This window comes from Zootoca vivipara, chromosome 7, assembly GCF_963506605.1.
Source record: "Zootoca vivipara chromosome 7, rZooViv1.1, whole genome shotgun sequence".
Lineage (NCBI taxonomy): Eukaryota > Metazoa > Chordata > Lepidosauria > Squamata > Lacertidae > Zootoca > Zootoca vivipara.
The window spans coordinates 20,465,939-20,486,944 of NC_083282.1; the positions used below are offsets into that span (position 1 = coordinate 20,465,939).

At 44.9% G+C, this 21,006-nt stretch overlaps 1 protein-coding gene across 2 annotated transcripts in view; it reads right to left on the reverse strand.

The window, feature by feature from the left end:
* BCAR3 (BCAR3 adaptor protein, NSP family member) overlaps positions 1–21,006 on the reverse strand; it is a 78,836-nt gene that overhangs the window by 3,902 nt on the left and 53,928 nt on the right. For both annotated transcript variants that reach the window (XM_035121711.2, XM_035121712.2), the window contains 6 exons: positions 18,540–18,683; positions 13,098–13,540; positions 11,943–12,043; positions 9,621–10,252; positions 3,206–3,321; positions 1,009–1,180 (listed from right to left, as the gene is read on the reverse strand). In XM_035121711.2, coding sequence (XP_034977602.2) covers positions 1,009–1,180; positions 3,206–3,321; positions 9,621–10,252; positions 11,943–12,043; positions 13,098–13,540; positions 18,540–18,683 — 1,608 coding nt within the window. The remainder of the gene's footprint in view (positions 1–1,008; positions 1,181–3,205; positions 3,322–9,620; positions 10,253–11,942; positions 12,044–13,097; positions 13,541–18,539; positions 18,684–21,006) is intronic.

Sequence of the window (21,006 nt, forward strand, 5' to 3'; positions counted from 1 at the left end):
CTGCCATTTTACTTGTGGATGGGCATTACCCATAAGATCTAATGAGCTTGGGTACACTAAAGCTAATTCCTGTATAAATGGTGAATTTGCAAATCTGGAAGCGGATCGCTGATCACCCAGCATATTTCTTAGCACCTGTTACGGGAATCCTTGTGCATCTTAAACTACAATTGTAAATGCTATTCTGCGGTGCCGGAATAAGAAGCACTGTGCGCAAGGATGGGAATGGCGTCTACTTGACACTGGTTCAGCCTCTAGCACTAGGTTTACACACCATATTTTAGTAAAGATACAAACAAATGTGAGCGGTAAGGAGGACAGCCACAAATACAGTAATGCCACAGAACTGCAAACACTGGGCAACCCCTCTCAATGATCAGGGAAGATGGGACAAAATCTGGAGAACCATTCCTGACAGTAAGCTGTGTTTTTTTACCAGCCCTGTGGATCATTTTTACCTACCAGTGAGAGTAGCATTGAAATCAGTTTGGATTCTTTGCTGATCTTCACTCACAGGTCTGTAGCTCTTTGCCTACAGTCTTATACTACAGAAGGCTTCTTAATTATAGCTGAGGAAATCCAGGCTTACATGCTATTTATTAAGGTTAGTAAGCCAACTATGAACCTTGGTTAATGAGTGAACTTAAACCACAGTTAGTAGACAATAGTTAAGTTGCTGCGATGGGTTCAGACATAACGCTAAGCTGTGATTTAATAAACAAGTTGTGTGTGAACCCCTCACATGGGTGCAATCTTACAGTCTGCAAGCTGTCATAGGATAGATTGGATCCACCCATCCAATTTCAGAGAGGGAGAGCCAATGTTGGAGACCCCTCTTTGGTCAAGCCAGGGTGTTGGGAGAAGGAGAGTCGGGTATTCCAGAACAGGAAATGAACAGAAGAATGCCAGAACCTTATCCAATGCCTTGCTCAGCACAAAAGGCAGTTCCTCTTTCCCCACACCTTAAGATTGCAAGTTAAATAGTTTAGTGTGGGGAATTCCTTTTACCTGAGGCATTTCCAGAGCTTTCATTATAGCTGAAAATGCATACAGATCCCCCATGGAGTCTTTGAGTTCCACAGCAACCAGGATGATCCTGTTCAACGTTGCAACTCGTTCTTCTAAGTTTCCTGTGCAGCCGAGAATATCAACTGCTATCCCTATTGCCATGGTGTTGTGTCTAAAGGGGGAAAGAAATCAGAAACAGTCTTAAGATATCAGGAGAGCCATGAGATTTCAAGCTCCCCGTGTAACTGAATCCAAGCACGAATATGACCTTAAAGTACTGTGGTGACATCATGCAGCATGCATTTATTTATAATAAAGCAGGATATCGGAAGAAAACAAGTGTTCTCTGTTCTTCAAGGTTGCACAGCACACTCTCAAACAGGCACTTTCTTAGAAAGAAGCCTTGCTGGAGGAACGTTTCTGAAAGTGTGTGTGTGTGTGTGTGTGTAGGATGACATTTTAGAATTGCTTTTATGGCTTTTAAAATGCTTTCCTTCTTACTGGTCCCCAAAATAAATTAATTGTCCAATTAATCAGGGGTACCATTTAGCTGATCAAAATATTTAAGTCAATTAAGTGAATAAAAATTGCAAATATTGTTACGTTTCTATCTATCTGCCGCAGCATGACAAATCTCTATGTAAGAGGAAAATACTCATTTAGAAGGATCACACAAGAATAATCAATCTGCCAGCTTTCATTGGCTTAATTAATGGTTTATTATAAATGTAGAGATGGCTCCCTCTTAGCTCATTTCTTTGTGTATGCAGCAAACCATGATCCCTGGGCTTAGATTTACATCCAAAATCGGAATTGTCATTTGTTCCGCTCAAGCAAACCAAGAATGGCTTTACTCTATGGTTTGTTTGAAGCATGCCAAGCCAGGAATCATGGTTTGTTAACTCTTGCTTGCACTAGGAAAGGAGTGCAGTGGGAGCCCTCTCCATGTTTATAATAAGCCATTATCTATGGTTAACCATGATGTGAGAACATAGCCATTGTTTCAATATGAAAACTAGCCAATCATCAACCTAATTGGCAGCTTTCCCATCTTTGGGGCTATTTAAGCAAGCTCCAGCAGTGAGTTTGAGAACATTCAGAGTGAATTCTCTCAACGCCTAACGATCATTTTGACAATACTCTCATCGTAGCTACCCACCCTTTCAATGAAGAAGAAAGGAGGAGAGAGAGTAATGCCTGTGACCAGGCATGACAGGCCAACAAAAGAATGCCAGCTCAGTTGGAAGGGCCTGGGAGGAAAGAAATTGCCAGCCCCCATGCTGGCAACAGAGGTGCCAAGACTGGCAAAGCAATTTGAAGATGTCTGTCACAAAAGCACAGGAGTGGGTCATTTCACTGCTTGGCAAAAGGAGTGGGAGGAGCTATTTGCCAGTCAGACCATTACATGCAATGGCGGTCTCTCTGATCTGGAGCAGGAAACCATGGCAACCGAATGGTTGGCTAAAAGCTCTAAACCACTGCATGCAACTTTTTGAAGAGGAGGGGCGGCCTGGTGGCTTTGAATGCAGACAAGGTATTATTTTGTAGGCCTCAAAAGAGGCTTTCAGAGTCCCTGAAGAGATGTTTTGCACTTAGGATTCCTGGGATTATCTGTGTTGGCAGCACGTGGGAACATAAGGCATTTAGTTTTTCAGGTCATGCTACACATCTTTTTGGACTTACTTCCTGCTTAAGAATATCTTCCATTATATATATATATATATATATATATATATATATATATATATATATATATATATATATACACACACACACACACACACACACACATACTTCCCTTGATATCATAGTTTATTTACAAAAACCTGCTCACAGTTCATGATTAAATGCTTCCCAACACACACACACCCGCAATGTTGGTGTCCATGTAAACATGCTCAGAAGCCTTTAAAAATAATAATAGGTTCAAATTTTTCCCTGGATAGTCATTTTGTAAAGGTGCTTAGCCTCTCAGCAGCCCACCAAAATCACACCCTATCACTGGGAATCTATTAATATGTCATCCGTTAGGAATCTTTGCCATAATAGATAAAAAGTGGGAGGAAAGGCAGAACTGACAAATACTTTTTTTTTACAGAGAACAATGAACCCCTGACAGTTTTCCTCAGCAGCATGATATTTTATGCAGAGCCTTCAAGGGGAAGTAAACCTGTAAGGTAGCAATAACCGTGTTTACCTTTCAATTATGTCGAGGCGCAGTTGGTGCCCATACGGCAACGTAATAAGTTCCAGGCCTGAATTCACTCCCATGATTCTCCTCATCTCTTCGGAGACCTCCAGTATCCTAGCAACCTGTCAAGTGCAGCAAGAGTGCGTACGGAATGAGTCAGGGTGGAGACAGGGCAGCCTGAACATTAACCAACATTTATACTGAAAACCCTCAGTAGCCCAAAATGCTCCTTGCTGCTTTACATGCCAGAGCAGCTACCACCCAAAGGCTGCTAGCTTGCACAAGCAATTCATAAAACGTAAGGCAGCCTCTCTCTCCAAGGGACACACAATTGTTCCATTCTAACACTTCACAGGGATCCAATGTTGGTAATACAGAGCCCCTGCTAGGGTTGCCAACTTTTCAGCCTGCAACTGCAGCTGTGCTTTTAATAGCTGCTTTTATCAGATGGTGACGCTTGCCTCCACACTGTGAGAGGGTTCACCTGTTGATTTCTACACACAGGTACTTTTAAAGTGACAAAAGAGCAGGTCAGTTTCCCCACCCCCAGTCAGCTGGCAAACCTCCCCTTTCCTTGCTGTTCCTCATTCCACTGCAGCCCACCATGAACCTCAAGAGTTGTTACCCATAGACAAAATTCCACTGAGGTTTCCTTCCACGGTCCTCAAAACGGTGAAACGGTTACCGAGCTCACGGTTCCTTTCACATCTTAACACTTAATTCTTTTTGCAATGAATTTTAGCATGTCAATAGACTGTTTCTCTAGTTGAATTAGAAACTTTTTAAAAAGCCAAGCAAATATAACCAAGTTTCTAGATTTCTACTGCATATAGTTTAAGCTATGGTCAGTTTCAGCTGTGTTGGGAAACAGTAATCAACAAAAATTGTGCATTTGAGCATAGCTTAATCTTTGCAGGCAGTCCCAGGACATGGTATAGAAAAGGCCCACAATCGGGTGTTGTCAAACATCCCAAGGGCCGGCCTTGTTGAAGCTATAGAGGTACTACCCAAGAGCCCTCTGTGTGAGATCCTGTTTCCTCATGGAAGGTGGGTTACAAGCATAAGAAACAGTGGCATGGCTTTCTCATTTACCCTAACTGCAGGTGGAGAAGGAGGCAGAGAAAAAGCCCAAACAGAAAGGCAGCAATCTCTAGGCTTGCCAAAATTCAGCCAGCGGAAAGGTGAACCAATCACGAGATCAATCTAAACGAACCCTAAGGAATTGGGTTTGGCTGCTGGCGGCTGTCTTGATTAAACTGTTGCCCACAAGTCAACTGCTTTGAAAAGCACTTGGGCCTTTCAATAAACTGCTTCAAATTCACCTTCTGCATTTTTGTAACCCTTTTGCTAATTGTTGCCATCCACTGGTCTCAAGAAACAATGGAGTGCGCCTCCAGGGGTAAAGTCAAACCACTAGAGCAGGCATGTCCAACAGGTAGATCGTGATCTACCGGTAGATCACTGGACGTCTGTGGTAGATCACTGGCTCCCCCCAAAGAAGCTGAACAACTGTGGCTCCCCTAAAAAAACCTCAACATTTTACCTCCTCCCTGAAAAAGCGCAACAACTTTGACCTGAACCCCAAAAAAGGGGGTAGATCACTGCCAGTTTTTAACTCTGTGAGTAGATCGCAGAACCTTGGAAGTTGGCCACCCCTGCACTAGAGAATCACAGTGCCTGCTGTGGCTGCAGAGACCACTAACTCAAAACTGCTGCATTACCAGCACCAAAGTGGGCAATGCATATGGAAGTCCTGGGCTGTCCGAACAAGTCCTCCCTCTCAGCCTCGCTGGTGTGGTCCAAGGGAAAGCAGAGCAATATGTTTGGCACCAGCTTTACTACAGGAGTTGCCAGAAGGAGGCAAGGTGCCACCTGAGGGAGTCCACCATTTGTTTAGGGTTTACTCCTTAGCCCTCTCTTCTCACAAAGATGTCCCGCAAGACAGAGGGTTTCTGCTAATAGTAGCTATATTATACACAAATGCAACCGCACCCATTCAACCCGAATCGATTGGAAGTGACATGATCCTCGCTGCTAAAAGAAAGAGGTGAATGCACAATTGTCTCTTCCTTGGTGACCACGTTATTGTGATTTGCCCAAACGCTTGTGCATGCGGGATGTCCTGTGTGAGATCGTCTGGGTTAGTCAATCCCCCCTTCCTAAGATCATCACCAGGAGACGAGACATGTTACAGCGGCAGGCCTGTGACAGCATTGCAAGCTTTATCACCAACAGATAAGACAAGAGAAACATCTGGCACATTTTACAACATCCGCCAGGAATTGTTGTGAGTCATAATGGCAGTCATATTTTACAGCATTGTCAAAGTATCCAGCATCATCCTCATTAGGGACCTCTAGCCCCTCTGGGCTGCAGGCAGGTGGCACTAAAGTGTCATTAGTAATATTATACTCACTCTCTCTAATGACGGGCCCCAAATGCTACTTGGCTTAACCAATCTCATCTGGGGACCCTCCTGTGACCGGGGCAAATGCAATGTCAGGAGACAGGCGATTCCTCTAGTGCTCGGTTTAAACTGAACATAAATATAGATTAAGCTCTCAGAGTAGAGTACTTTAAGTAATGAGGAGGAGTGCCGGAAAGGTCCTCACCATCCCTCTCAGTGCAGTGGACCGCAGCTGATGCCAACTTGATTTACAGAATCCTCAAAGAAGCTGTTGATTCTAACAAGCCTGTAATAGCTTTAGGGGGAAGCATTCAAAGGAGTGTCACTGAACCGATGACAGCAAGAGGGGAGATAACGCTGTGAAGCTGTGTGTAGATAATGCCATTTGACACCTGGGTGGTATCAAGCAGGTATTCGAAGTAATGGATCATTCTCACAGAAAGTGAGCGGGGAAGATGTGCTGCAGCACAAAAGACAAAATCCCCATCTCCCAAATAAAAACAAAGCTTATCCCAGTAACTTAGGGTGTTTCCATGTATCAAGCTCACCAGCCAACAGTTGCCTCTAAACATGAAAAAAACACCCTAGAAGAGGTACTTGTGATCACAGTAGCTTGGAGTGACCACTGCGAGTTTGTATACAGCTGTTGCCATGTCTTCCCACCCTGTCAGTACATTTGGATAAGCATTTGTCAGCATGGCTCTTGCAGTATGCAACATGACCAGCCCATAGAATCACATAATTGTAGAGTTGAGAGGGATCCCAAGGGTCATCTAGTCCAACCCCCTGCAATGCAGGGATATCAACTAAAGCAGGGGTTCCTAAACTAAGGCCCGGGGGCCAGATGCGGCCCAATTGCCTTCTAAATCCGGCCCGCGGACGGTCCGGGAATCAGCATGTTTTTACATGAGTAGAATGTGTCCTTTTATTTAAAATGCATCTCTGGGTTATTTGTGGGGCATAGGAATTCATTCATATATTTTTTCAAAATATAGTCCGGCCCCCCACATGGTCTGAGGGACAGTGGACCAGCCCCCTGCTGAAAAAGTTTGCTGACCCCTGATAAAGCATCCATAACAGATGGCCATCCAACCTCTGCTTTAAAATCTCCAAGGAAGGGAAGTCCACCATCTCCTCTTAGAATCTCCTTTCTTGTAACTTGAATCGAATCCATTGGTTCAGGCTGTACCCTCCAGAGCAGGAGAGCAAGCCTGGTCCATCCTCCATGTAACAGCCCTTTAGATATTTGAAGATGGCTATTATATCTCCTCTCCCCTCTTTTCCAGGCTAAGCATACCCAACTCCCTCAACTGTTTTCATAAGGCTTGGTTTTCATGACTCGCCTGTAAAAGTAATTTTATCACTTTCTGATACATAGTTCTGGAAATCAAATGTCCTTCCAGTGATCTGCACCAGCATATATCCCAGGCTATATCAGGAATAACTGATGCAATCCACCCTCACACCCAACCCAGTTCTCCTGACTAGGATTAATGCAAAGAAGGCGAATGAAATCTGTATCTCATTTTTTAAAAAATCTCCTAGACTCCCTGTGGCATTCCTAGTGGTATCTATCACAAGGAATCCTTTCCTCTGCAAAAACCTGCTGCTTAAATTGGCAAACTCGAGAGCCTACTCCCAAGTACAGTGGAACCTCGGTTTATGAACACAATTGGTTCCGGAAGTCTGTTCATAAACTGAAGCGTTCATAAACTGAAGCGAACTTTCCCATTGAAAGTAATGGAAAGTGGATTAATCTGTTCCAGATGGTCCGCGGGGTTCTTAAACTGAAGCGTTCATAAACTGAAGCGAACTTTCCCATTGAAAGTAATGGAAAGTGGATTAATCCGTTCCAGATGGGTCCGCGGAGTACTTAAACTGAAGCGTTCATAAACTGAAGCATGGGTGTAATTGGTTCCGGAAGTCTGTTCATAAACTGAAGCGAACTTTCCCATTGAAAGTAATGGAAAATGAATTAATCCGTTCCAGATGGGTCCGCGGTGTTCATAAACCGAAAATTCATAAACTGAGGTGTTCATAAACCGAGGTTCCACTGTATACCCCAAACAATTGCCAGGAGGATCTAAAATCTTTGTTGCTGCAAACACAGACAGCTCCACTTATTTCAAAGACAGCTCCACTAGAGGGCAGAGTTAGCATGCCAGGAATCTTGGATCCAGCTGCTGTGGAGTCTATGTAGTTATTAGCTACCTTGCTGGCTGACTGCATCCTGGGACAGATACATGGGGAATCAAAAGTGATTTGGGCCTTTACCAAAACTCAGGCGAGATCAATACTCCTACAATAAATGAGCATTCCTTTCTCGTTCTTGCAGCCTCTTCTGCCGCTATAATGCACAAAGCTATTTCCTGGAGCTCTGCTGATTAGCACGACTGCTGTCTCCTGAGCCATTCTGTCTTTCACAGAAACACAGCCATCTAACCCAAGCCCTTCTCTCAAGACCAGAAATCTTTTTCGTTTCATCAGACAACGTTGAGATTCCCACCACCTCACCCCAAGCAAACAATATGGTAGCGCTCCTCTTGTGCAGACTTGCAGTCTGGACTGGATGGCCCTTGTGGTCTCTTCCAACTCTATGATTCTAAGGAAATCACCCAGAAGGAAATTATTATATAGTGCAGGGGTCGGCAAGGATTACTGGGCATGGGCCAGATCACTCCCGTGGAGATTCTCTGTGGGCCGGGCCGGTGCAGCGTGACGCCGGAAATCACATCTGTGCATGTCTGCGGCGCCAGAAATAGCTTCTGCGCATGCCCAGACACCGAAAATTATGCCTGCACAGAAGCGATTTTTGGCACCTGGGCATGTGCAGAAACGATTTCCGGCTCCGCGGACATGTGCAGATGTGATTTCCAGCGTCAGCATGTGCAGAAGCAATTTCCAGAGCCGCAGAAGAGAGTCCCTGTGCTGCACTGGTTTAGGGACTCGCCAGGCGGCTCGGTTCGGGGGCAGCTTCTGGCCCATGGGTCTTAGGTTGCCGACCTCTGATATAGTGCATCCACTTCCCAACAGTCACAATTCCTTCTGGGCAAGTAACATGCCAGAAACCACTAGCCGTGATCTGTCTATATATGAATGCAGCCACAGTCAAATCATCAACGGCACCAACCAATGATCTGATTGAGGCTACACTGTTCTGGCTGCTAAGTCGGACCTGGAGTCAAATGTGCTGCATTATGCTGTTCTGCATTGAGCGTGCAGAAACAGAAATCAAGCACCATGTATTTTGTGGCTCAAAAATGCCTTCCATCAGAGATGAGTTGGTGCACAGGCTACATACACCCTCTCCTGCCACACTGTCCTGCTTGTGTTGGGGTCTGCGTTGGATTACTGCAATGCACATGTTATGCGAGGCTGATTTTGAACAGCATTTGAAAACTTGCCACTGGTCCAAAATGCAGCAGCAAGTGGTGGAACCACCAACACAATAATTTTAAAGAACATACAGTACACATGTAAAGCACAAGAGAACCCTGTGAACTGTAGTTTCCCCTGATAGAGCTACGTATTACCTCCCAGCACCCTTAACAAACTACAGTTCCCATGATTCTTTTTTTTGGGGGGGGGAGTCATGTGCACTGGATGTACTTTAAATGTATGGTGCAGATTGGCTCCTTGTCATTAAGGAGGATCCACCAAAATGAAATGCCCTTTTCCTAGGTTTCTAGTTTAGACAAACTCCTGGTCTGTCCCCTGCGCTGGGGGAGGCTTGGGAGCAGCAGGCGGGTGGTGAGCCACTGCCCTGCGCTCCCAGGCTGCTCTGGGGGGGGGAACCGTGCCGCTTTGCCGGTGGCCACCCTCCATTCCCCCTTCCTTAGGTAGCTGGGGGAGGCTTGGGAGCGGCAGGCAGGCAGCGTGCTGCTTGGGGGGGGGGGGGAGCCACATAGTAAGGCCACAAATATAAGCTGCACTTTGGAAACTTGGAAAAAAGTGTGGCTTATATTCAAGCCAATACGGTACAACTACTTTTTTTAAAAGAAACAGACAGTTTACCTTGCAGTCCATTTTAAGCATATGCAGAGCGATTCTCTTTGCACTGTTGTTTGTGAACAGCTCCTTCACCCTTTTCAGCATCGCTGTCTCCAAGGGTTTGTTTTCCAAGGGAAGGAGCTTGGACTCGAAATCATTAGGCTTGAAACTGGAGAACATCTCAAGAACAGGCGCGACAAAGACGCTGCTCTCTTTGCACATCTCCGTCTGGGCCGCGAGTGGGTCCGCAGCACTCAGCAAGGAATCATTGTCGCCCAGGATCAAGTAGCTCCTTTTGGAATGCCTGGATGAATGTGTCCCATTCTCCCTCGTTACCAGATGCTCTACAAAGCTGTCCTTCTGGAATAAAGGTTGCTTTGTCACCCCGCAGTCTGTGGGAAACGCTGCGTTCAGTTCACAATACAGTGCCTCCGAACCGTGTGGTGGCCTCAGAAAGGGGACTTTGCTGGGCTTGGGTGGAGGCCTGGGGTACAGCTGGCTGTCAGAACCCCTGAGAGCATCGATGAGGTGCAATTCGGAGGCGGCTCTCCGGAACATCTGAGGGCTCAGTGCGGGCTCACTGCCTGTCCTGAACGCTGGTGACTTTGGACAAGGGCTGGTTTCAACTTCAGTTCCCTGAGATGGGTACCTGGAACCTGGAAGTGAAAAGGAGGAGGCAACACAGGTTAGGAGGTATCAAATGGCAAGGGAGCAGCGTTTGTCAGGGAGACAGAGAAGGAAGACGACTTCCAAAATCTGGAGTCACATGACCTTGGAAAGAAATGGCAGGCTTTCCTTCCCATTCCAGTCATTGCACAGGCGATGGGTGAGCGAGGTGTTGAAAGGCCACAAGTGTAGCTGACCTCAGGATTCACTCACAAAAGGGCATCACAAAGCGATCTACCCCTATCACGTTTTCACACACTGAAGTTGCCTTGTGAAAGTGTTCACTCAACAAGTTACTGGCTGGTTTTTGAAGGGTGGAGCATGCAGGCAACATGCAGCCTCCAGGCCCATCTTGCCTGCAACGTACTCGCATTCGAGATCTGGAGTCCCCTGAAGATGACAGAGGAGGGAGAAATGCACAAACCAGTCATTCTCTAATGTCCTGGAGCTGAACAGAGAGGCATACTAGGCTCCCTTGTGCCCTTGCTAAAGGAGCTGAGACAGAGTGGAGAGGCGTGATTTTTGCACTCTTCTGGGCTTGTGCCCTTGGCAACCTGGCCAACCCCTAGGTACGCCCTTGTCTGGAGAGGCAGGAGTGTTCAGAGAGAAAGAAACAGAGTTCTGTCAAGCCAAGCAGGACTTGCTCTTCAGGCAAGTGCTGCACTCTTGCACAGAGGCATCATTTCCATGCTGGATTTTTCATATCTGAACATAATGAATATGTCACTCCTGGAGCCAATTCTGTGTACTCATTATTTCCTTGGTTAAAGTATTCTTTTGATTGTTTTTCTATACCACCCTTCATCTGAGGATTACAGTTAGCACAAATACACATACCATAGTTACAAACCAAACAATATATTTTGGATGCCTTGCATTCTTCCCAATGCCATATACTTAAGATGCATAGTTTAGAGACAATGAAGCAAAAAGCTCCACCAATAAACAGGTCCTCCTCCCCCCTCCCACCCCCACCCCCCAAAATCAGAGATATACAGAGCAGCTGCACTGTCACATTATTCTGCGGTGAGTATGATAATGTTCTGGGCTGTACAGTCAGAAGTGGAAAATCTTCAGGGCTTGGAATAGGAACTGGTTGGTAACTGAATCTGATGGGTAAGAGCAGAAATGAGAGCTTGTGACTCACAAGAAATAGCCCCACATTTTGCACGGAAAGAACATTTTCCGAAAAGGGAACCTGAGTGCACAAGGAGTTATGACAGGAATGGATTTCAGAGCATAGCTCATGTAAAGCTAATTGTTTCCAGAATGCAGGAAAATTCCTACAAAGACCTTTAAGGCACATGCAAATCCTGTCATTGTAGATGCAAAGCTCCAGGTGGCATGTGAGATTTTGCTAAGGGCAACTTTAGCTAGATGGAAAGGGCAGGTGGGGGGCAATGTCCCACACTCTCCAAAGTCTTATGAGGGAAGTCCAGCCAACGCTTCTACCTCTTGTTTGGTTCTTCAAAATTGGGGGATAGAAGAGAAAGGCAGGGATTATGCAATGAATGGACAGCATGTACTTTACGCACACACAACGTGTTTGTTGTTTTCTTGTGCCCAGACAATAAAAAGTGTACAATTCCCCAAGGACATGTTTAAAACAAACTCAATGAACAGCCCACCGCCGCAACACCCTCCGTTTTGCTCCAAACACATAGCTCAGGTGACACATACGGATTGGCAGGTAGCTTTCTGACTGGTGAGCCTTCAGGGGGAATCTCTTCTCCTGAACATGGTCCAAGCAGGCTGGATGGCTGCCACTTTTTTCCTTGTTTCTGTAAAGGGGAGGAACGTCACAATGTTAATTAAAGTTCTCCTTTACGCCTCTGCACACAGACCATACTCTTAGAGCCATAGGCTGATCTGCTCTCAGGCTGCACATCCCTGCTTGATCTCTCCATTGCCAGGTCACCAGACACCCGACTCTTGACTGATGATACCAAAGCACAAAACCATGAAAAAGTCTGTCCCCACCACCATGTCTATAGACACAATTCTCGCTCTGAACCCAAGCCACCCTCACAGGATTGTTTTGAGGATAAAATGGGGTGGGGAGAGAACAATGTACACTGGCTTGAACTTTGTGAGCAAAAGGAGTGACATTAATGAATGTGGATTTAGTTGATTTGCAATGCTACTTAAAAGCAGTGCCAGGAACAAGGATGTATGGATCTCTAGAACCTTAAACAGCTGGATGATGGGGGAGAACAGGGAGATGGACTTGTAGTAGCAGCACTGGGCATGGGGTTGCCTAACCTTTCTCCCAGCAACATTTGCTCAACAGAAATCACTGCCACAAAGCTACTAATAGGCTCATTTGGGTGGGTGGGGGAAATAAAAACACAGGCACCAGCCTTTCCCCCAAAGCAGGGCTAATAGATGTTTTAAGAGCAAAGGGTTGATAGATTTTAAAAGAGATCCAGGCAGGGAGAAAAGGTTAAAGAGTCCTTCTCAAGTAGTAGTAGCATTTATTAAATTTGCATTACCGGCCTATACCTGTAGAGATCTCAGGGCAGTTCACAACATAAAATCACAGTATTAAAAAGTATGGCTTCCCCCAGCCATTTCAGACAAACTAAAGCTGTTTTTAGGCTTTTTAAAAAAACAAAGTCAAGAAACCCAATCATGGATCATCCACACAGATCCATAAGTGGATGGGTTCCCTTTGGCAGACAGTTGCTCTTCAACATGGAGAATGATGGGAAGGGGTAGAGCTTCCTTGATCATGCATACTCTCCTCTCCACCTTTGTATAATTAGAGCCACATTCTGATCTCCTGAATAGGGTGTCCATTCTCAAACTCTCACAGCTGGCGCAAGATAGCCGTACCTTAAAAGGTTTCCTCGGGCTGAATTCTGCTCTCTGGCCTGGCGAGTGCACATATTAAGGCTCAGTCTTTTCGGAGTTTCCACTTTTCCTTCCGGAATTCCGGCCTCCCTTTGCAGGGCTGAAGAAGTCCCATATTTTTCTTCCAGACACCTCAACGGGACGGTCCTGTTGATGGGCTGAAATATAATTGTTCCGCTCTGCTTTGAGATTGGCCGGCGGTTCCCCACATAGCAGCGGACCAGGCCAGGGATGCTGTCGAAACTTTCGTCCTCAAATTGGTACTGAACACGGCAGTAGGCTTCGTTGAGCCTCAAGATGGTTTTGTTGATCTTGAAGTGCTGAGAGGTGTTTTTCCATTGACAGGTAAGGACAAAATTCCCAGGGCTTGAGAGAGAGTCCCTGATCAAGAAATCTCCATCTCTCTGAACAAGGCTTTCAGACACCTTTAAGAGAGAATCAGAATGAGATTAGCCACTATTGGGCAAATGTATCCTTACTTTCTTTTACTGAAAGCCTCAGCGTATTTTCATTTTTTTTAAAAAAAAAGTTAGAATGTTTTGTCGTAATCTATCACAAAAGTTGTTGCATTTAAATAAAATGGCAAAACATTAAAGATATATCCTAGAGCAGTGTTTCCCAAACGTGGGTCTCCAACTGTTTTTGGACTACAATTTCCATCATCCCTGACCAATGGTCTTGGCAGCTAGGGATAATGGGAGTTGTAGTCCAAAAACAGCTGGAGACCCAAGTTTGGGAAACACTGCCCTAGAGTAACCATCCCCACAACCAGGTGTCCTCCAGGTGTTTCCAGATGTTCAATCATCCCTGACCATTCACTTTGAGGCTGGTGTGAGTTGCAGTCCAGCTATAGTTCTGGAATTGGACCATACCACTATTCAGCATAGCCAGCTAAGTCACAGGCCCTTCCCCTTTTCTGAGCTTCCCATACAGTTTTTTCCATCTCAGTGATATGGAACACTTCAACCTGGCACTCTGTCTTCTGGTATTGTGCTTAGGCTCCAGTGCCTGACAAAGATAGTTCAAACTGCTACTTTTAAATTTGGACCTTGCAAAAGACTAAGATCAGCTTCGCAGCCCAAATTCTGATTAGCCTAGGTAGAATCCATGGGATACCCTGTCATGGCGAAGTTAAATCCCTACCCTTGTTTACATCTGGAAACAAGGCTATGGAATCCATTTAGCAAAAGGAAGCTCTGGTAGGCACCTGGCACCCAGGGCCAGTGCTAGGGTTTTTTGCGCCCTAGGCGAGATCACCTTCTGGCGCCCCCCCTTAATAAATAATAAAATAAAAATATAAATAAATAGAAAAAATAGAAATAGGAAATAGGAAAAAATTATGTGTGGGGGGGAACAGCTGAGAGGCGTGGTGAGGCGGCCCCAGGCTCGCACTCCACTGCGGCTGTCAGCTTTTGAGTGGCTTCAGGCCGCTCTCCTGAGGCACACGCACACCTCAGGATAGCGGCCTGAAGCCGCTCAACAGTGACAGGCACGGAGGAAGCAGCCCCCCCAGGCTCACATGAGCCTGGGGCGGCCGCCTCCACTGCAGCTGTCAGCTGTTGAGCGGCTTCAGGCCGCTCTCCGGAGGCACACACGCGCCTCAGGATAGCAGCCTGAAGCTGCTCAAAAGGTGACAGGCACAGTGGAGGCGGCCCCAGGCAGCGGCGGCGGGCAGGCTGGCCAGCGCCCCCTCCAGTTTGGCACCCTAGGCAGCTGCCTATTTTGCCTAAATGGATGCGCCGGCTCTGCTGGCACCCTAACATTAGGAAAGGGATTCCTCATTCACAACTCTGAATTACTGGGCACACTGAGCTCTGGACTGGAAGCCAAAACACCTCCATTCCTTCTTGCTAACAACACTGAGGCTTTGGACACATTACAGGCTTAAAACACAGCTAGGTTTTTCCTTTTCTCAGTTAGGATGGAAGAAATGGAGAAATGCATAAAACTGTGGTATTCCATAAGGAATGACATGATAGACGTGGGTTGTGGGTAGCATCATGTGCACACTGCTTCCTATACCAGTGGTGGGAGCACACTGGATGCAGACTAAACATGAGTGTGCATGCAGCCTGAATAAGGATGGCTCTCTTAATCAGAACAGTTGAGTGCCATGTGGTCATGTACTGTACTCAACTGTGTACTGCTTAAGTAGTCAGAGAGTGTCTTTTTAGCCTCAGCATCCCCCTGATTCACTTTGTTTTCAGCTCAGATGAGGATACCTGCTGTGTTTTCAATCCACCTAACACAGCTCATTATGAAGGCTGTAGCCTGCAGGAGCCCAAACCACAAAAACCAAAAACAGTTTAAGATTCCACACAACATAACACACCAAACTGTAATCTGCAAAGGCAAAATAATAATAAAAATCATGACGTGATCAGAGCACAAAGAGCTTTCAGCATCCCAAAGCTAAAAAGATGCAAAGCTGTGTGACTACACAATGTGGTCAAGGCCAACAAAGCTTACAGTGGCTCTCTTTCCAGCTAGTTTATATTCCCAACATGCTGCATATCAGGGACAAAATAGGTGTGACGTTAATTGTGTGAATATAAATTAATATACAATTATTTAAAAACCATAAACTGCTCAAGCAGCAGGAGGAACACTGGTATAGTGAAGGAAAGTTTAATCCTTTCTCCCTTTGCGGTGGTGCCCACTCCAAAACTGCTACTGGTGTGTGAAGAACTTTGCACTAAATACACCTATCTGTTCCTGGCTTCTAAGATGGGATTATCTTCCTGGGATAAATTCCTGTTCCTACTAAAAGACACGGATAAGTATGCTGCATCCAGGACAGTGAGGTTTCCTGCTTGCATACCGCTTAAGTGCATTAATACTAAAATATTAATGGAAATGTTATTGATTACAACAGAGATGCTTGACTTCCTTGTGGCATCAATATTTGATATTTGAAATGTTTTCCCCCCTTGAAACAATTTCTGAAATCTGAATTGCATGTGCAAGATTTGTTTCTTTGCTATACATTCGTAACCAAACGGAATCGAAAACCAAATCGCGGCTTCTGATTTGCTGCAGGAAGCCGTGGAAGCCCCGTTGGACGTTTGGTTTCCAAAAGAACGTTCGCAAACCAGAACAATCACTTCCGGGTTTGTGGTGTTCAGGAGCCAAAAAGTACATACAGGGCGTTCGACAACCAAGGTATGACTGTATAGCCCAGGGGTTGTTGACCTGGTCCCTACCGCCCACTAGTGGCCGTTTCAGGATTCTAGGTGGGCGGTAGGGGGTTCTACGGCAGAGGCTGAATCCTCTTCCCCTCGAGCACTGGTGTCCTGTAAGAAAATTTTACCATCAAGAAAGATGCATTAGTGGGCGGTAGGTATAAAAAGGTTGACTACCCCTGGTATAGCCAAACCAACGCAACAGCAAGTAGCTGTGTTAGAATAAATGCTTTCTGAATCTGAGTGAGTCCTGCTGCTGCTTGTCCCCAGCTGAGGGCGAAACTAGACATAATGGCCAAATGCACCAACTGTGGCAGGCTGCATTTCACCACCTTCTCAAAATGGCTTGCTGGAACAGGGCCTTCTCGGTAGTGATGCCTGCCCGGTGGAACATCCTCTCATCAGATGTCAAGGAGATATACAATTTTTAGAAGACCTCTGAAGGCAGCCTCGTATAGGGAGGTTTTTTAATGTTTGAGGTCTCCCTGTGTTTCTATATTTTGTTGGAAGCTGTCCAGCCAGATGTGTGGGATACAAATAATAAAATTATTATTAATTATTCCTAATTATTATTACAATCACATAAATGCAGCTTCCTCCGCACCCACAAATTAATTCTGACACTCCTTTTTTTCCAATTACAAAAATGAAAAATAAAAAGAAAGAGGTAGTTAGAATGGCAACCAACGACCAGGTTTTCACCCCATGAAAAAAATGTGCAAATGATGGCATTTTGTATTTATTTTACTATGGTGGGATTTTTTTCTGGTAAGCACAACTTTAGGAAACTTGCAAATACAATCAGACTCACTCTGTTTTCTCTAGACTGTGCCCATTGTCATAAAGTATCCTCCACACAACCAAAACCGCAGCTGGGCTCAGCTACCATCAAGGTAGAACTTTTTATTTAAACTGGCCCTAAAAGCGACCTCATCAATGCCTTCCTTCAGTGGGTTCAATATACTGGCTTTCTTTACTGTTATCTGGCACAATTACTTATAACTCTAATTTTTTTAGGGCTCTCATCTTTTTCATCAGACAAGCTTTAGCCAATAAGCATGTATATCACATGGCCACCAGATTCTGCTATTTCTGAATGGTTTCCAGGGCTGATATCCACAGGGATGCTCATAACTCCAGACGTCTATACTTTGATGACTAGCTCATGCTGTTTCAGTTGCATTAGATTAAAATAATAATGTCTGCTTTCAAACAGATGTGGAGACGCATGTAAATATGGTGAAAACCAAGAAAAATCAATGTGTTGCTTAATGCTTTAAAATGGCCTCCCATGTCCTGATTCCCAAATTACCATCATTATAACATCATTCAGTTTCCAGTAAGGATCAAGCGATTTCTGCAGCTAGAGCATATATTATGTGCTCAAAATCTTGCTAATCAGAAAACCCGATTCCTGCAATCAGGAATAAATGAAATAAATTAGAAATATCTGGCTGATTCTTACATAAATTTAGTCACGTTTTCCAGTAACATTGATCCCTCTTCTCTAGGATAGGACTGACAGGGAGCAAGAAAGGAACAGCAAAATTATCAAAACTGTGAGAGCTATCACCTTGGCTTGTTCTTTTTTTATAGTAAAGATTCTCAGAATAGATTGGAGTGTCAATTTCTGAGCCGGAAAGTAGACTTAGCGGTTGTGTAGCCAACTCTCTCATAGCTATATTCCCAGCTATGCTTAAGGCGTTGCCTGGGAGTGTATTTTAGCACTGAACCTCCGGTGATATAATTGGGTTCAAAAACTAACTAAATGACAGTTATTGTGAGTCCCTTTAAGATAATCTTTATATTAAGTACACAAACTGAGGGGTAATTACAGGGAGAGTAATACTGGGATCTTGCAGGCTTCCTCCGTATCATCTGTGACCACTCTAAATGGGTAGCAGGCGTGAATGAACTGGATCTAGGCTCAGAGTCAGGAAGGGGAGATGTTTCTGCACTTCCCTCTATATACGCAATTCCTCCTCCTCCCAGAATAACATCCTCAAGTTTTTGCTGCTCTGTAAATGCTGGATTTGAACTATTGGGCACAAGCGCGTTCATAATAAATTTGAACCGATTTGCAAAAAAAAAAAAAAAAACCAACAAAAAAACCCGAGGTGGTGTTGAAAGACTTGAGATAGAATTGTGAAGTACCTGAATTTACCAAGCAAGGAAGAAAGAACAGGAAAAGAAAACAAGCTGGCAGAATTACCCAACTGAGAGAGACCAGAAAGGGACACACCTGTCGTGGAATACGTCCATGATACCAGGCATGACTGCGCAGATCTTCACTGCTCAACTGGAGCTCCTCTTCCAGCTCTTTCTTGAGTTTTTCTGGAGAACTCTCCATACCCAGCCTGTCCATAACATGCTTTTCCTTTGAAAACTGTAAGGGAAAGAGAAAGGAGACTTGATCATCCCAGGCCTGACGGAACGCCTTATCTTGCTCAAAACTTTCATTCTGCCCCGTGTGCCATGAGACCCGCAACAAGCCAATGAAATTCGCACGCCACGTTTTATGAGCCTTTGATCCCTAAGCAGTATTTGTGGAAGCCAGGTGAGAAGCTAGGTAATGATTACATGCTGCAAGGTGTATTGTAAAAAATGTCCCACCTGGATGCTTGCGATAATAACTGGTGTGCCTGCTGAGTCATTTCTGTACCTTTGCAATAATAACGCTTTATGGAGAAAGGAATAAAAAGAAGATCCCAATTTGGGAGAGCCATAATTGCTCAGTCATCATCCATGTGCTTTGCATGCAAGAGGCTCCAGGAGGGCTGGAAAAGAGTTCCTGTCTGAAATCACTGGAAAGCTGATGTCTGTCATTGGACAATACCGGTTCAGTATAAGGCAGCTCCAGCACAAAACCCAACGTTTTACACAAGTTACACATTACACCTAACAATTATTGCCTAAAAAGAAAAAGGTGCATCAAAAATGTATTCATATGACCCTGCAAAGTACACCATAATTACATTGTTTTCCACAGTGACACCTCCTACAATTCCTTCAGCAACAATTTGCTATTTTTATAGCTGCAGCATATGGAGTCAATGATACGATTGACGCATTCACCATGAGCTCAAGCTCTCCCCCCTAATCACTTATGGCTGGTTCAGACCCCATCAGCATATAAAATAATAAATGGGCTTGGATATATTTCTGTTACAAAGCTTAAAGTCATGTACAGCACAGGGTGTTTGTGTTTTGGCTTATTTGTGGATGATCCTTATCAGTTTTACTGTACTTCCTCTTGTGAAACTGAGCCTTGTCAATTTCACTTTCCCACTTTGGACCGCAGAAGCCAAATGGATAAAGCTCAATTTTCCAGCAAAGGAAACTGCCAGTCAGACTACTTGTGTGTCTACCCCAGAACTGTCTACCTTGACTGGTAGGGGCTCTCTAGAGTCTTGGGCTTACGTCTTGAAAAGCTGGTACGAAATTATGTCATTGCCTGCCTACCAGAGGGATTGGACACATTCCAATTTGCCTACAAAACGAAAAGATCAACAGAGGATGCCGTGGCGATTGCCCTCCAAGCTGTTCTTGCACATTTGGAGCAGCGGGGGAGCTACGCCAGACTGCTTTTTGTAGATTTCAGCTCGGCATTCAATACCATTCTACCGCGACGTCTGATAACTAAATTGGGAAATCTGGGGCTCCCGCTATCACTCTGTGGGTGGATACTGGACTTTCTCTCAGATCACTCCCAGAGGGTCCGGTTGGGCCCTTATATGTCTAACATGCTTAGGACTAACACAGGAACACCACAAGGATGCGTGCTTAGTCCGCTCCTTTATACTCTTTATACGTATGATTGTGTCGCTGCCCACCCTAGAAATAGGGTTGTCAAATTTGCAGATGACACAACCGTGATCGGGCTCATCTCTGATAAGGAGGGTGAAACTGAGTATAGAGATGAGGTGGAGCGGCTGACAGAGTGGTGCAGAGTCAACAACTTGCTCATAAACACAAAGAAAACTAAGGAGCTTGTGGTGGACTTTAGGAGACAGAAGAACGAGATCCAGCCACTTTTGATTGATGGAATTTGTGTGGAGAGGGTAACAACATTTAGATTTATAGGCATTGAGTTACAGGAGGATCTGTCCTGGAGTGTTAATACAAGGGGGCTTGTGAAGAAGGCGCAGCAGAGACTGTATTTTTTGAGAATTTTAAGGAAAAACCATCTTCCACAAAAGCTGCTGCTTGCCTTCTATCACTGTGCCATACAGAGCGTGCTCACATACGGTTTATGTGTGTGGTACGGAAGCTGTACTTCCCAGGACAGAGCAGGGCTGTGTAGAATTATTAAAACAGCAGAGAGCATTATTGGCTGCTCACTCACCACCTTAGAACAAATTTACACCACCAGGTGCCATAGAAAAGCACTAGATATATCAAGAGATCCAACGCACCCTGGTCACCATTTCTTTCAGCTCCTGCCATCGGGACGGAGATATAGAACAATGCAGGCAAGAACAAGCCGTCTCAGGAACAGTTTCTTCTCCAGAGCAATTCTGGCCTTAAATGGGAAGCCTGGACTTTGAAGTCATCTTATTTTACTTGTTATTTTGTATTATATTTACTGTTTTTAATTAGGTTTTTGTAATTTTGGATTATGCGGAATGCTTTATCGGAGTGGATGTAGCAACCGAGTAATTTCGTTGTTCCCGCAAGGGGACAATGACAATAAAGATATCTTATCTTAT